The 16,420-nt window shown below is 45.8% G+C and overlaps 1 protein-coding gene across 2 annotated transcripts; it reads right to left on the bottom strand.

The window, feature by feature from the left end:
• Positions 1-10,007: 10,007 nt before the first annotated feature.
• kcnj2a (potassium inwardly rectifying channel subfamily J member 2a) lies at positions 10,008-15,169 on the bottom strand. 2 transcript variants are annotated; one of them, XM_061028475.1, is made up of 2 exons: positions 14,995-15,169; positions 10,008-12,420 (listed from the first exon to the last, which is right to left on the bottom strand). In XM_061028475.1, exon 2 carries the CDS (start codon positions 12,186-12,188, stop codon positions 10,905-10,907), a length of 1,284 nt encoding a protein of 427 aa, XP_060884458.1. In that variant the 5' UTR covers positions 12,189-12,420; positions 14,995-15,169; the 3' UTR covers positions 10,008-10,904. The 2 variants fall into 2 exon arrangements, with proteins under 2 accessions (XP_060884458.1, XP_060884457.1); XM_061028474.1 differs by having other exon boundaries at positions 10,008-12,417.
• Between the last annotated feature and the right edge of the window lie 1,251 nt (positions 15,170-16,420).

Raw genomic sequence — 16,420 nt, 5'->3', positions numbered from 1 at the left:
TTCCCCTTTGTTATTTGTTTTGTATTATATCTTTGCTTTAATACAGTGTATAACTTCTGTACAGTTTATTTTAAATCATTTAGCTGCTACTACAACTTATTTATTTTTACTTTTACTTTTTTTGTACTTTTCTCCTCTTTTTTTCTCTATTTTATATATAATTTTAACTTTTTTGTAGAAGCTGACTCAGGGAGAAACGCACAAGAATTCCAATGTACCTGTACTGTCCTGTACCTGTGCAAATGGGAATAAACATCTATTCTGTTCTGTTCTAGTAATCTCGCATTGGGTGCAAAAATGGCGAGAACCGACCCTGGGTGTTACAGCTCTAAATGTGAGCCTGATGGGGCCCCAAGCAAAAATGCACAGAGGCCCCTCAAACTGCCATCACGTGTCTCATCCCCATATTTAGCGCCAGACGAGCAATATTCAGTCTTTACTTTGAGTGCTCTCACATGGTTCCCCCTTAGGAAGGTTCTCTACTGTCATTGCAAACTTTGCATATTTTGAGCCCCTGCTGTGGTTTAAACTTTGTCAGCGCTGGAGGCCCCGGGGCCCCGAGCAGTTTTTCTGCCTTGCTAGTTGAGAAGCAGAAAGCATCCAAAGCGGTGCAGCTCTGACATCGTCAACACAGTCAAAAGCATTTTATCACAACTTAAAGACAGAGTGAGCAGCTTTGTTCCTTCAAAATAAAATACAGATGAAGCTGCTCCATTGTCCCTTCTGGGCCTCCGTACATGTGTGGTGGTGACTGTGTCATTCCTCAGTGAGCCATGTGTCTCTGCATCAGGTGTAGACTCATGCATCATGTCTTGTCCCTGCTCGTTGTCTCACAGGCGTCGTCCCAGCCGACAGGTGGCTTTGTGTCCCGACACGTCTCTGACATTCTCCTCGTCTGCATGAAGAGAGAATAATCCCTGTGAGCTAAATATGATCAGAAGAACCTGATCTGTCAAACAGTAAAACCCCCTGCCATGCTCAGGTTTCTGCACCTAACCAGACCCCCCCCCCCACCCCCCACCCCATCATCCCACAGTGTTCCGTTAACCTCGGCCCGCCCCGCCACCATGAAGGTCAAGGTTAGCCTGCATGTGCCGGGGTCAGGAGGAGGTTTAACCCCGACTCTGTTTCAAAAACAGACCCAGCCTCATCGGGGAGGGGGGGGGGGGGGGGGGGGGGTCTCGCCAAAATGACCCCCCCAAACTATGCCTGGTATGCATTTAAGTTATATTGGGTGATCCCCGAGGGGGGTTATCTTTAAATATTAATGATTAATAATCACCCTGACAAGTCGCCTTTGGGGAGGATTTAAAAAAACAAAAAAGCGATATGAGCATTCAGCAGGAAACTGTACACATGAAGTCTCTTTGAAGGAAATACGTTGGTAACCATGGTTACACATGAATGCAGGGGATGTATAGATGTGTGTTGGTGCTTTTTTGTTGGAGCTACAGCGTGCCGCCATGTTGTAAGTGTTCCTTTATATTTGAGCTCCGGGGGGCTCAGGGAAAGCGTCGGCGGCTCCAAACAGTTACTACCTTAATGAAATGACAAAATGGGGCGCCACTGGCCGAGTGGCCCCGTGTTCAGAATTCGACCTTTGGCTTTTTTCCTGCATGTCATTCCCCCACTCTCTCTCCTGCCCTGATTTCTGACTCTACCCACTGTCCCAAAAATAAATCTAAAAGTAAATAAATTAAAGGCGATCGATGTTCCTTTCTTTTTGTCCTTTTTTTTTAACCTGTTTTTTTACACACTGACACTTTACACTGTTTACATTATTCTATAATTTAATATATAATAATATATTATAATATAATATAATAATTTGAGTGTTTACTGCATGGTCTTGTGGAACAGTCTTTACATTTCACTGCACATCTGTATGACCATGTGACAAATACAAATCTTGAATCTTGAATCTTCCCACCTTTAGGTTTCGGTCTGTGTCAAGCTGTTGGTGTGGGGCGTCCACATGTCTGCATGATTTTTTGGGGGGGCTTTTTATGCCTTTATTGTAGAAACAGGACAGTGGATAGAGTCAGATATCAGAAACAGAGAGAGAGGGGGAAATGAAACGAGGAAAGGAGCCACAGGTCGGATTGGAAATCTGCGCCCTAGACTCTGTACATGCCGGGCACTGAAACTAACCACTAGGCCATCGGCGCCCTGCCTGCATGAATTCATAATGAGTGCAAACTGGAGGTCGACAGGCAGCGATGTAACTTTTTCTGCTACCAGAAAAATAAACACAACATGTTCTGGCCCTGTGCCTCATACTCACAGTTTTTACTACAATCTTTATTTTAGCTCAACTTCTTAAGAGACTCAGAAGTTAGCTTCTTATGGCATCTATGAATGAAAACCTCCTGAAGTCCTCGGGTGTTTTGTTGTGTTTGTCTGTGTGTGTGTGTGTGTGTGTGTGTGTGTGTGTGTGTGTGTGTGTGTGTGTGTGTGTGTGTGTGTGTGTGTGTGTGTGTGTGTGGCCTCTCTGCCAGCCAGCAGATGCAGGAAATGGAGACACCTCTTTGGGGGATATGAATCATCTGGTCAGCAGCAACAACAGAATCTAATTCTGCCTTTCCAAGAGGACAACACAGGAGAAGCGTCAGGAAGGCTGCTGAATTATTGAAGATGTGACATAACAGCGAACATATTGTTTAGTAAACTTCTGTGTAACCTGTTTAGAAGTAGAACTCTGCTGCGCATGCTGCTGCAGAGATTTGTGATTTTAATCAAAGAGGAAGTGAGGACACTCTGAAACTCTGCAGCGTCCGGGAGACTTTGAAATAGAACTTTTTCAACACTTTTAGTGCAGCGACTCGTTTCACTCTCTCTCTGTGAGCTTCCTCTGACTTTGACTTTGACCTTGTGTGTTGACAGCACAAACCAGAGACGCGACAAAGCACTCATCCTGCTCCACATTCGGCCAAAATAATGTCACCAATGCGATGCATGTCTGTAACTCCGGGGCTCGTGCAGCGGGGTCTGCAAAAAAAAAAAAAACTGATTTAAAAAAAAATATCATCAATGAGGGGGGAAAATTTCAACGGATGTGAAAAAGAAGGTTTTGGGTTGAGTTGAAAACGATTATCTGTTGACAGGGGGCTCGGGGGTCTGCGGCGGGGGACAGTGTTTTGGCGTCTCTTCAAAGTCAGGTCGACCTCGCTTGGCGGGGCTTCAAAGCTCAGCTCCAGCGAGAGGCAGCGAGGCAGCGAGGCGTTTAGAGACCTCTGGATGAACAGATCTTTTGGAAAATTCCACCGTCTCCCTGCAGGCCAAGCGAGGCGGAGATACACACGATTCTATTATCGTTATTATTATTGTTGAAAAGACGACAAGTTCTCCTGGCTCGTCTGTCACTCCTGATCCACATGTCTGTGGTCTTTTTAAATATTAGATATTGGATGTGATTGGAGGACACTATGATGTGTTTGGAGAAGCCCTCAGAGAGCACACACACACACACACACACACACACACACACACACAGACACACACACACACACAGACACACACACACACACACATACACACACACACACACACACACAGACACACACACACACACACACACACACACACACACACACACACACACACACACACACACAGACACACACACACACACACACACACACACACACACACACACACACACACACACACACACACACACACACACACACACACACACACACAGACACACACACACACACACATACACACACACACACACACACACACACACACACACAGACACACACACACACACACACACACACACACACACACACACACACACACAGACACACACACACACACACACACACACACACACACACAGAAGTTTACTGAATAATTCATTACAATAAAAGTATAAAAAGCAGTTTGTTAGTACTTTCTGATGTTGTCTCCTCCTCTTTAGATCCTTGTTTGTGTTGTTCTCACTCGTCCCCTCGGACCAAAGCGTCTGCTATCTGAAATGTAGTTTTCCACTTTGTCCACAGGGGGCGCCATAATCAACACAAAACTGAAAGCTTCTCACAGGAGCTTTAAAACTCTCGCATTATTTTAAGAAATAGATTTTGAAAAAGCGGTGACCTCTGGTGTTGAAAAGAAGAAGCCAAAGAGGAACAACCTGCAGTACCTCGAGTGTCCACTTGAAACTGGCTGCAAAAAAGTCCGCAGGTCGCACAAATTCAAAAAAGCTATTTTTGCTAGCGGTGCCCCCTTATAGTTAAATACTCGAGCACAAGGATCACTCCACTCCAGCTGTGTGGGGGGGGGGGGGGGGGGGGGGTTCATGACTGTTTGTGCAGAATGTGGATCAATGAGCGCAAAAAACAACAACAACAAAAACACAAATCAGGCTGGACTATGTGAATCCTGAGTCGGGGACCGGCCTACTTTTAACAGCAGAGAGGAACATGTTTACAGTCTGCTTCAAAACAGACGGTCTGAATAATTTATGTCTTTGTTGTCTCACCCTGTAGGGGGGTGGACTAGATTTACCAAAAGTTAGGTTGAGACGGCATTTCCAGTATGGCGACCACTTGGGATGGGTACTGGTGAGTAAATCTACCCTTCTCTAGCGACCACCATCATTCAGCTTCAAAACTGTGTTTCAGAAGCCAAAGGCTGACGTCACTGAGGAGACGTCCATGTTTTTTTTTGTTTTTTTTGGTGACTATTTGAGAGATAAGACAGTGGACAGGGTCAGATATGGGAGCGAGAGAGAGAGAGGGGAATGACATGCGGGACAGGAGCCACAGGTCGGATTTGAACCCGGGTCGCCCGCCTGAAGGAGTCTAGCCTCTGCACACAAACCACCAGGCTACCTGCGCCCCCACGTCCATGTTTCATACGATCTTTCTTCAACAGATTTCCAAACAGAACCAAAGAGCTGCTCATGTTCCTCTTTGTTTTTTGTTTTTTTTACCTGCTTCTCAGGTTTCCCTTCATCCACATTCATCGGACGGCGGTCTCTCTCTGTCCCCAGATGATTCCCGATAATATCTGTGTTCCCGTTATTGTGCTGCCCCTTTTTGTTGTGGAAAAGAGTTTCAAACACAGGAGGAAAAGTGATTTTTCAAACTGACGCATGAAGTCACCGAACATGTCGTCATTAGCGTTATGATATTACATTTAGGAAGTCAGAATTTCCACTCGGTCCAGATGGGTAATAACTCACGGTGAAGCGGGGCCAAGGGCTTCATCGTGTTGTTTGATTCCCCCGTGTGTGGAAGCGTCTGAGCTGCTTCTCTCTGTTGTCGTCTGGCCGAGCGGGGGGAGAGGGGGCGGGGGGGGATGGGGGTCCGTGTGAAGCAGGAAGACTTCAGCCAGACGACACAAACACTCGGAGGATCACAGGTTCTTGGAGCAGAGCTGGGGCCCGTTTGAACGTCAGGGTTCCCAGAAGCTCTTCCATGAAAGCCAGCGGTTTCCGGTTATAGTTCAGGAGCGCAGATTGTGTTTGTGTTTGTGCTCGGGCTTTGTTGTTTTTTTTTGTTTTTTTCAGGTTTACGGCTGCAGCTCTGAGGCCTCGATCAGCTGTGCAGCACGATGTGGAAAAACACAAATAAATAGTGATGAAGAGTAAACAGTTTGGATATGATATCTCAGGGGGGTTTACACAGGAATAATGGAAGCATGGCCCTAACATTTACCTTTGGATGTTTACTGGGCTCGTACACAGAGTTATTGTTTTCATAAACAGAGCTGCACAATAGGAACACAGACGTTCACCTACAGCAAGAAAACGAAGCTGCTGCCACACTGCTTCACAATGTGCCACTATTCTTCCCCTCGGACAGGAAGTCACCTCAATGTGCCTTTCCTGGTCGCAAACTTTTTACATTAATAATTCAATAAATAAATGAAATATTAAATGGTGTGACCGGATGGTTACTCCTTACTTTCCCACCCTTTCCAGTGGACAAAGCGGTGCCACCTTCTGCGCTCGGACAAACGCCTTTTGTTTCCAATTAAATAAATACAAAGAGGTGGGTTTTTTTTTTTTTCTGCCGTGCCACCCACAGACCGCTCCGGCGCGTTTTTTTTTTTTTTTTCTTCTTCTTCTTCTGGACGCTCGACTCGTGTGTTTGTCTTTTATTTCTCTGTTGTGATTTCAAATAATGTCTCATGGAGGAAATATGAAACACAGATCCTGATTATAATGAGCGACTGCAAACGAGTCTGACTCATTTTCTCTCTCTTCCTCTTTCAAAATGATTCGAGATTCATCAGATACCGTAACTGCTTTATGCGAGATGAATGGACACACACACACACACACACACACTCAGGCACACACACACACACACACACACACACACAGAAGCATCATGTTCAAAGCTCAAACGGAGTTCTGACATCAGAAGTTGACATTAGTGTCACTCTTCCTTAATGGTAAACCGAGGAATTTTCCATTCAGTCGGTTTCATGTCCAGCTTTTCTTTTTTTTTTTTTTTTTCTTCCTCTGCCGGCGAGCAGCAGGAGAGGAGAGGAGCGGTGGAAGTCAAAACTAGTGTTTTTCCTTTTTCCTTCTGCTTCTTTCTCAGCAGCAGACGCTTCAGAACGAGTTTCATCAAATCCAAAACGTCTGTCGTTCATCTTAAACCGGTTTATTCAGCTCAACATGCCATGAAGTATGTGTTCGCTCTTCAGATCTACAGATGTCACTCAAAGGTTCAGACACCACTTCTTTGCTTCTTACAGCCGGTCCTGACAGCGTGCCACAAAATCGGCTTGATTCTATCGTTTCCCATTTGAGTTACAAAACCAGAGACTGTAAATATTCATGTTTGAAGTCTGAGTGACGTCCCCCGTCTGTTCCTGCAGGGGGCGCTGGAGTCCCATCGATGGCGGTCTCCATGCTGGAAATGCTGTCTCAGTCTAACTTTCAGTCAACCTAACGACAGGCTGAGAGCTGGAGCTGAGGCGGGTTTTAAACCTCCTGACAAACCGTTACACCGCGCCCACCTGTCAATCAGGTCAGCTACACGCCTAACTATGGAGAACACGTATCGTTCATAAAATCAAAATCCGCAGGTCTGACCTCCTCTGACAGGCCGTTCCAAAGTCTGGAGGCTCCGACAGAGAAAGTCCTGTCCCCCTTTTTTTAGTTTTCTTTCTGGACCTTGGAACCAAGCTGCAACCATGAATGCAAAATTGAATCCGATCCTTCAGATCCTCGAGGGTCTGACGTCACAAGTGACACTGTGTCTCCCAAAGAAATACTTTATTATTTGCTAAATGTGTTAAAGAAGAAAATGTTTGAAGACTGACCGGGCTCTTCATCAGGTCGGGTTTGAAACGTTTTGTTCTTCAATGCATTTAGCAAATAAATAAGTGTATCTTTAGGAGCCACAGCGTTGTCGTTGTGCTTCATATTAAGTGATTTTTCACGACTCAGCGACTAAATAAGTGATGACTAGTGGACACTTGATGAACTGCAGGATTTTGCATTTCTGCATCAGCTTCACACGTCGACCCCTCGGAGGTTGCTGATTGGTTCTAACAGGTGATTTTCTTCTTGATGCTCTTTTTTTTTTGTGTGTGCACTTTGTTTCACAGGCTCCTCTCATATCGAGGTCGATGTAACTTAAGTAAAGGAGGTTAAGAAAACAAAAGGACGTAAACATTTCCTCGTCTGAAATCTGTCACACACTTATCTGCAGCAGCATCTTGTCTCTCTTTGCATTTGTTTCCTTCTTCCTTTAAAAAAAATGTTCTTTTTTTACGAGTTCTATGTTCGGGCCTTTTGACTGGGGGGGGGCGGGGGATGTTGGGGGGAGGGGGGGGTGGCGACATGCAGCAGAGAGATGGGACTGGATTTGAACCCACAGGAGGCCTTTTGCCTCTGTACATGGGGCGCTAAACATAACCGCTAGGCCATCCATCCAGTGCCCTTTCATAGAGCTGGAACGAGTCCAGTCTGGATTGTAGATCCGTACTGATCTTTGGTGATGCCGGGTATCATTTGACTTTTAATTGAAGTCGCCTGCAAAAAAATAAAAAAGAAGATGTTCCTTGATTCTTTAGTTAGAAGAAGGAAACGCCAAACCAAGGTCGACTAACGGGTGAAAGATGATGCAGTGATGTCACCTGGTCAGCTGATACAAACACCAACACAGACTGTCATTCCTTTGACTCTGCATAGTTGTGATTTTTTGTTTGTTACAGCGATGAATGTTGTGATGAATGAATGAGAGAATCCAGATTAGAGAACAGCCAGTGTCCTCGTGTTATTCTGTAATAATTAGGGATGCACCATGATCACATAAATCACCCAGGATTTATTTTACAAAATGAGATTGAAGACAAATGATAACTGTAAAATATCCTTTTAGTGGCTGCAGACCAGCTTGTCAGTGTGGTTTGACCTTTTAATGTGTTTTTTAACAAGTGGAGATGATTGGAGCTTCTCGCTGTGCTGTCGATTAAACGCTGCATCGTGTTGGTTGTTCTGTTTGTGTAGTTCTCTGTCTTCTTCTAATATTTGCACACAGTTTTTAATCTCGTCTGTTATCTTCTCACCTCTTTCATTTGATGTCTTGTTGAAGCCTAAATGCTTCCACACCTCCGATTTTAAAAGACGGTGGAGAGTCCTCAATTTATAAATCTTTGCTCTGCAGCTGCTGACTCTCACCATGTTAATGAGATTCATTTTTCAGAGCACCGATGTGAACCTTGACACCTTTGAATCGATTTATCGGGAGTGTGCCTATGTTCCCACATTTCCTTTTTCATGAATTTGTATCAGTTAACCCTAACCCTACCCTGTGGGAACATAGGGGCCCCGATTTATCATGAGTTTGTGTTTCATCTTTACATCCTTATTAGCAGTTTTTTTTATCTGAGACCTTCACAGCCCAGAGAGAATCAACAGGCCTGAGTCTGCATGTTCATTAAAGTTTCTCTGAGTGTTCCCTCAGGGCGTGAAGCGTCCTTCACTTCTTGGTTGCTTAAACAAAGCGATGGTTGATGAAGTAGTGGGTTTATGTTGTTTCCGCATAGTCTGACAGGTATCTGGTTCTACAGAGAAGGAGTTTAGTTTCCTTCCTTCCGAGGTCGGATTCCAACCGGCGACTACGGCGTCTTATCGGCGGGCCCACAAGAAACACCTTTGAACATGATGCATGAGGAGCCACACAGCAGGTTTCTGACTGTCCACAGACTTTTTATTGAAAAAGGAGCAATATAATATCATGTACAATATTAATAATAATAATAATAATAATAATAATAATAATAACATTAATACGAAAACTGTACATTCCGTTGTTTTGCAGAACATTTGGAAGACTGATACAAAAGAACTGCAACAAAAAGGGGGTCAGGGAGGTATTTACACACGTCAGGTCTGCTGTCACTTCTCTGTTTATTTGTATTGATGCAAACTCTCGTGCAGTGAGTGCACCTTCATCAGCCGGGGTTACAGTACGTTTGGACGACATCTGGGTTCTCAGGTGAAACAGGAGCAGTGGTGACGGGGAAGGAAACTGAAGTCTGCAGAAAGCTGCACGAGGCAAACGTGGCAGTCGGATTGTTTTACTTTTGAAGATTTCTCTCTAATCATAACACCGTTTTCTGATTCAGACGTCAGACATGTTTGTTAGTTCTCTAAAATCGGATCTTTTTGGCACTTCAAACTTTTGGTGTGGCCTCAAGAATCGAGTTTCTTAGGAGTGACACTCCTCAAAGTATGAACCCAGACCCCGGACTACTTTTTGGATCGAGCTTGGCAGAAAAAAAAGTCCGAGCTCTCTTCTACAGTAAAGCCGTCACCACTTTGCTCCAGTTCACTTCCAACGTTAAGGCTTGTTGACGTGGCTCGAGATAAGGAAGTAAAAAAAAAAAAAAACGATAAACTGTACACACATTCATGAAAAAAAAAAAAAACTAAAACATTCTACCTCTTTGTACCAAATCGAGCCAGGTGGTGTTTTTTTAAAAAAGCAACCTATAACTATGATAACAATACTCTTTGGCATTTTTTATCAAAAAAACAAAAAACAAAAGCAACATCATAGCAGCACTTTTAAGAAACATTCAGATTCTCATACATCCCCCGCTCTTTGTTTAAATTAAAGATTCTCCGTCAGTGTGATGTCATTAATACTACCCCCCGCTCTCTTGACCACGAGCAGGCATGTTTCTATCGGTCTAACCAGCGATGAACCCCGAAAACCCCAGCATTGCAAAAAAAAAAAAAAAAAGCAAAAAGATCAGAAATCAGTGCTGTCAAGTCAGAGAGGAAAGTGTCAAAAGGGAGAAGATGCGTACAGAATAGAAAAACATTCTGCCATGTCTTCGGTGAGACCAGCTCCTGAACAAATACTCTACTTGTACCGTCTCCCCCCCCACCCCCCCCTTCCCCCCCCTCAGACATCTAACCTTTAATGTCTCTTTGGTTCTACAAAAAAAAAAAAAACACAGATTGTTTTTTTATTCGACTATTTTCTAGCAGCACATCAGAACATCTTGTATCAAACGCTCCTCCTGTCTCGGAGCGTCTTGTTCATGCCGGACAAACAAACTGAGACATGCCTGCAATTTTCAAGTCGTCTCCCCCCTCCTCCCCCTCCCCCCCTCCTCCTCTCTGTCATGTTGCAGTCACCAGAGCACACATTCTCGGGGACTTCATGGAGAATCCGTCCTGCAGTTTGCACATGGTCCATGATCGTAGTGCTTATGTTTTGTCATACTGTATGAGGTCAAAGTTCAAGCTGACCTTTACATACAAAGTCCTAAAACCTTCGCCGCTTCCCACAGCAGCAGTACCATTTACCGCTCGTCCTCTACCCCCGAGGCCCCCGGCTCGGCTCGCGGCGCCTTCAGGAGCAGAGAGGCGGGTTCTAGACGATCCCTCTCACAAAGAGGTCTGAGGTCCTGATGAGTCATATTTCTGATTCTCGCCTGAGGGGCCGCGGCTCGAGGGGCACCGTGGCCTGGCTGTGCTCGTTCTCCGAGATGTTGTCCGTCTGGGTGCCGTCGGGCCCCACGCTGCCGCCGTTCCCCTCGTCGGCGTCCTCCTTGCTCTCCAGCGCCATCTCGTTCTCGTAGCAGAAGGAGTTGGAGTTGGAGAGGATGTACTTCTTCTCGGCGAGGTCCCGGGCGCTGCACAGCGGCGTGCTCGGCACCTCGTACGTCTTGTGGAAGCGCGAGTAGTCCACCTTGTAGTAGCTCTTCTCCTCGAAGAGCACGGGCTCGAAGCGGTGGCCCCAGAGGATCTCGCCGGCCACGTAGGAGCTGCGGCACTGCGTGGTCATGGCGGTCGCCTCCACCATGCCCTCCAGGATGACCACGATCTCAAAGTCCAGACTCTCCAGGTCCTGCCGGCTCACGTCGTAGAAGGGGCTGTCCTCGTTGATCTCGTGGACGATGGTGATCGGCGAGACGAGGAAGATGCGGTCGACGCCGCTGTCGAAGCCGACGTCTATGTCCATCTGGTCGAGGGGGATGTACTCGCCCTCCGCCGTCGTGCGCGACTTCAGGAGCTGCGCCCGCACGTGCGCCTCCACCAGGTGGCTCTTCCTCAGGTTGCCCACGCGCCACATCAGGCACAGCTTGCTGTCGCGCATGGCGACCGTGGCGTTGTGGCTGAACACCAGCGTCTCGTTCCGCTTCTTGGGCTTCGCCATCTTGGCCATGACGGCGCCGATGATGAAGGCGTCGATGATGCAGCCCACGATGCTCTGGAAGACCACCATGAAGACGGCGACGGGGCACTCGTCCGTCACGTAGCGGTAGCCGTAGCCGATGGTGGTCTGCGTCTCGATGGAGAAGAGGAAGGCGGCGGTGAAGCTGCCCACGTTGGAGACGCACTTCTGCCCGTCGCTCTCCAGGTCGCCGTGGAAGATGGCCACGAGCCAGAAGACGCAGCCGAAGAAGAGCCACGAGAGGAGGAAGGCGAGGCAGAAGATGATGAACATCCAGCGCCAGCGGACGTCCACGCACGTGGTGAAGATGTCGGCGAGGTAGCGCTGGCCCTTCTCGCTCACGTTGACGAACTGCACGTTGCAGTGGCCGTCCTTCTTGACGAAGCGGCTCTGCGGCTGGCGCCTCGTCTGCACCTTGGCCTTGCCGTTCCCGTAGCCGTTGGGCACCGCCATGGTGGCGAGCTTCATGCCGTCCTCCTCTGATGACACAATGCTGTAGCGGCTGGCTCGCACGCTTCCCATCACCTCAGTCGGGGAGGGCTGTGCTGCGTCTGCTCTGGAAAACAGTCCGAGTTTCTGGAAGACGCGTTGGAGAAACAGTTTTGAAACGCGGCGGGGGGACCGGCTCGGAGGAGAAATGGTGACGAGGCGAGGGCGGGGCTGGAGCCTCGCTGGACCCTCTCTCGGTGGAGCGGTGAGGGCGAGGTGGTCACTCCTCCTTCATCAGCTGATTGGACCTCATCGGGTTCATCTGCTTTGAAAACAAACAGAAGACGTCGGTTAGTCAAGTAACTTCAATTAGTTCTGCTTGTTTAGCACCAAATCACCAAGTCAAATTCTTTGGATGTGTAAATGTACTCGGCAATAAACCCAGATTCTGATTCTGATTTTGATTCTGATTTTGATTCTGATTTTGATTCTGATTCTGATTCTGATTTTGATTTTGATTCTGATTCTGATTTTGATTCTGATTCTTTTTTTTCCAACTTTTTTTATAGAGTTTTGAGACGTACAGATATATGTCCGACGGGTTCTTAAGAGTAGTTTTAAGTAAAAACAAAGAAAAGGAGACAACTAGACAACACAAACTCAGCTTGGCCGTTCAACGAGTTACAAAAAGAAATAAACAAAGTATGTATTTGAGGTAACTATAGCACATTATACAGAAAGACTATGAAAGACCTGATTCTGATTCTGATTCTGATTAAATTCTTCATGGAAACACTCTTCATGTTTTTCTTCAGCATCAAAGCAACAACTCGTCTTTGAGTTGTCAGAACTGAACGGAGTCGAGGCGAGCATGCAGCCTGAGAAAAACCCATCGACTCTCTTTCTACCCGGGGTCAGACGAGCTCGGGCCCGGCTGTGCCAACAATATTTCATCCAGTGATGACGAATGAAAAACAGAGATATTTAACCCTGATGTGACATTTTCAACTTGCACTGAGAGTCCGCCCTGTGATCGCCCTTTAGGTCCCCTTATTGGTCATTTTACAAAGTGGACTTGTTTTCCTTGGCTCGATCGGCCCCTGACTTGATTATTTCCTGGATTGTGGGTTACAGCGTTTCTACAGAATCCCATGGACGCACGGTTTGACTTTATTTTAAACTTTGCAAGCCGATAATTTGCTGGCTGTTATTAAATGTCTGTTTTTTTGGATAATTTTCTGCTTTTTAAACATTGCTTAAAAAATTTGTTTCATCTAGGGGTATTCTTTAAATCTTTTTTTCAGGTTAATATATATGTATGGGGGGGGGGGGGGGGGGGGGGGGGGGGTTTGTGTTTAATTTGTAAGAAATGTTTCATGTCATGTCTTTGTAACCTGCTACTGGATGCTTTGAATTTCCCTCAGGATCAATAAAGTTTCTATCTATCTATCTATCTATCTGTTTATCTATCTATCTATCTATCTGTTTATCTATCTATCTATCTATCTATCTATCTATCTATCTATCTATCTGTTTATCTATCTATCTATCTATCTATCTGTTTATCTATCTATCTATCTATCTATCTGTCAGCTTTTTAAATAATTTGCTGCAAGACTCAGAACATGACAAAAGCAGAACATGTTACATAAAGTGAATCAAAGCTTCATCGAGCTTTAATGCTGAATATGATGCAAACATTTATCATGGTCTGTTAGAAACCTGACCTCATGCTCCCTCACGTGTTTCGTGTTACTACTCTGTTACTTCAGAGAAGAAGCTTCTAAAGTGCGAGCTGCGTCTCCGTCTCTGTGCAGAAGAGAGGCACAGCAGCTTGTTGACTCTCGGAGGCTCCTCTGGGATTTCACCTCTCATGCTGCAATAATAGCCGTCCTGCGAGGATTCTCCCGGCACTAAGACTAAAACACCACTCATTAGTTTTGGGCTGTCATAGCAACAGAGACTAAATTGACCTGCTGCAGCCTCGCTGTGTTCTCTGTGTTTTGATGCATCTTTGCTCTCAAAAGGCAGAAAGTTTAGGATCAGAAGACACATCAGAATGAAGTTTCATTTCATCCAAAAACCGGCTGATGCAACTTGTCTTCAAGGCTTTTTTTTTTACACATGATGTTGCACATTTGCAGGTTCCACAACAACATTAGAAGCCAGTAGCTTCTAATTCATGCACTGCTGACCCTGTTACCTGCCGATGCCCTGTTGCCCAGCGGTGTGTAAACTTACTCAGATGATGGCTGATTTGTTGACATTTTAAAAAACTGACGCAGCATGTTTTCTTTCACAGGAGGTGAGGAAGTCAAATCTGAACTTTAGAGAAGAGACTGTGATTCCTCTTTGAGTTTGTAACTTTAACTCAAAGGATGGACCAGTTATGACTTTGTTATTATACTTAGATTGTCTTGGAGGGTTTTTTTTAACAGTAAGAGGCTGTTAGCAGGCGGACAGAGCTGCTCTCAGAATGCACCACATGCCAGCGACAAATGTTAACAGGTGCGAGGAGAAAAAGGGAGCAGACTTCTGATGCAATCACTCACACACACACACACACACACACACACACACACACATACACACACACACACACACACACACACACACACAGAGGCTGAGACACACAGACACGTTACAGTCTAAACTCACGCCATCACAAACACGCACCCAGATCTTAACATTTAGGACATTTTGAAGCGGACACAGTGAAACCTCTGGCGGCTCACTTGTTGAAAGTTGGTGCAGCAGATGTGCGTAAAGAAGGAAATGTGCGCGTCACGGAGAATTTAATCCAACTCAACATGTTGGCCAAAAGTAAACATTTCAGACATGCGCAAAGCACTCATCTCATGTACAATCAAAAGTAATTGCTCAGAGTCGTGTAATCTACCTGTTGCTCATTTGTGGACCGGGTCTGTTGCAGTGTGATGAAATATAATCCAGACAGGAATCTCCGCTTCGTGTTATTTGTTTTGGACCGAAAAGCAAAAGAAAAAAAAAACCTAAAGTATGAAACTCCCCTCACATCTCTGGAGGACCGGTCTCTGTAATGTGCCTCGCGATGACTTTCCCCAAAGCATTTTAAACAGCACACACCGGCAACGTCCCGCCCCCCGGCTCCAACGGAGAGGGGAGGGGGAGGAGGGGGAGGAGGGGGGAGAGAGAGAGAGAGAGAGAGAGAGAGAGAGCGCGATGAGACAACAGGCGCAATTATGCCGTGTTTGTGATCAATACGGCTGATGTGCGCAGAACACAACATGCGGAACACGGGAGGCAATATGACGCTAATTGAGCGACGACGCGTTTCATCTGAATCTGAGGGGAGAGAGCGACAGGAGGGAGGAGGTCAAAGAGTTCAAACAAACACAAATAAATATCAGGACAGCATCAATTCACTTAAATGTTGTTCATTTAAACACTGATTATAGTTTTATAACAACACGGGGGTTAAATCATGACTTAAAGGTGTTCCAGCTCTGCAGAAAAAGTGAACATCTCTGCAACAAAAAAAAAATCAAAATAAACATCAGCTACAACTTTTAGAGAGAGGGGAGGGGTGAGAAGTGTTAAACATTTATTTATCTTAAAAAGAATCTCATGATGATCACGTCTCTGAGAGTTGCCTCCTGAGCTCGATGCCACCTGCTGTCTACTGAACGCAAACCAAAACTTCTGATCAGCCCAGTTTTTTTCTTTTTTAGTGATATCTGCTGTTTTTATAGATCTTACTTTTTTTTATTGTGGGTATGGAAAATGTGTTCTGTCGGAAAGAATGACTCACTCAATAAAGGGCCTACATGCCTGTATTATGATATGACTGTCTTTCTCCACTGGGCTATCAAGTTGCTCTGGATGTTTAGACTATGCATCTGTTGCCCTATAATTTTAGGTCAGGCTGAAGTCGTGTTGTCTTTAAGCCGTTGACTAAATCATTCTTCCTGCTTACTAATTCATCCTAAACATGAGCACGCGGGCTGCATGTTTTCCAAAACGGACTTTTGAACTGCCGGCCCCCCCTCCTCTGAGTTTTTTTCCCCCCCTCTCTCTCTCTCTCTCTTTTTGGTTATTTATAGCAGCACATATATTTAGACCAAGCCACCTGTGTCAGTGAACTGTGTGCGTTGTGTGTGTTTGCTTTCCATGCCCAATTTCCAGCAATAAAGAGAGCGACGCATGCACGAGCCAATGCTGCGTGTGGACCACAAGGTGGAGAGCTGGAGACTGGAATTAAACACTTAGAACCACACACACACACACACACACACACACACACACACACACACACACAGCTCTGCAGTGCAGGCAGGGAGCTGACA

The sequence above is a fragment of the Labrus mixtus genome, chromosome 21 (assembly GCF_963584025.1).
Source record: "Labrus mixtus chromosome 21, fLabMix1.1, whole genome shotgun sequence".
Lineage (NCBI taxonomy): Eukaryota > Metazoa > Chordata > Actinopteri > Labriformes > Labridae > Labrus > Labrus mixtus.
This window is presented reverse-complemented; position numbering and strand designations above follow the sequence as displayed.

What these genes read in the sequence shown, in the direction of transcription:
- kcnj2a (XM_061028475.1), bottom strand. Translation starts at nt 12,188, where the DNA reads ATGGGAAGCGTGCGAGCCAGCCGCTACAGCATTGTGTCATCAGAGGAG.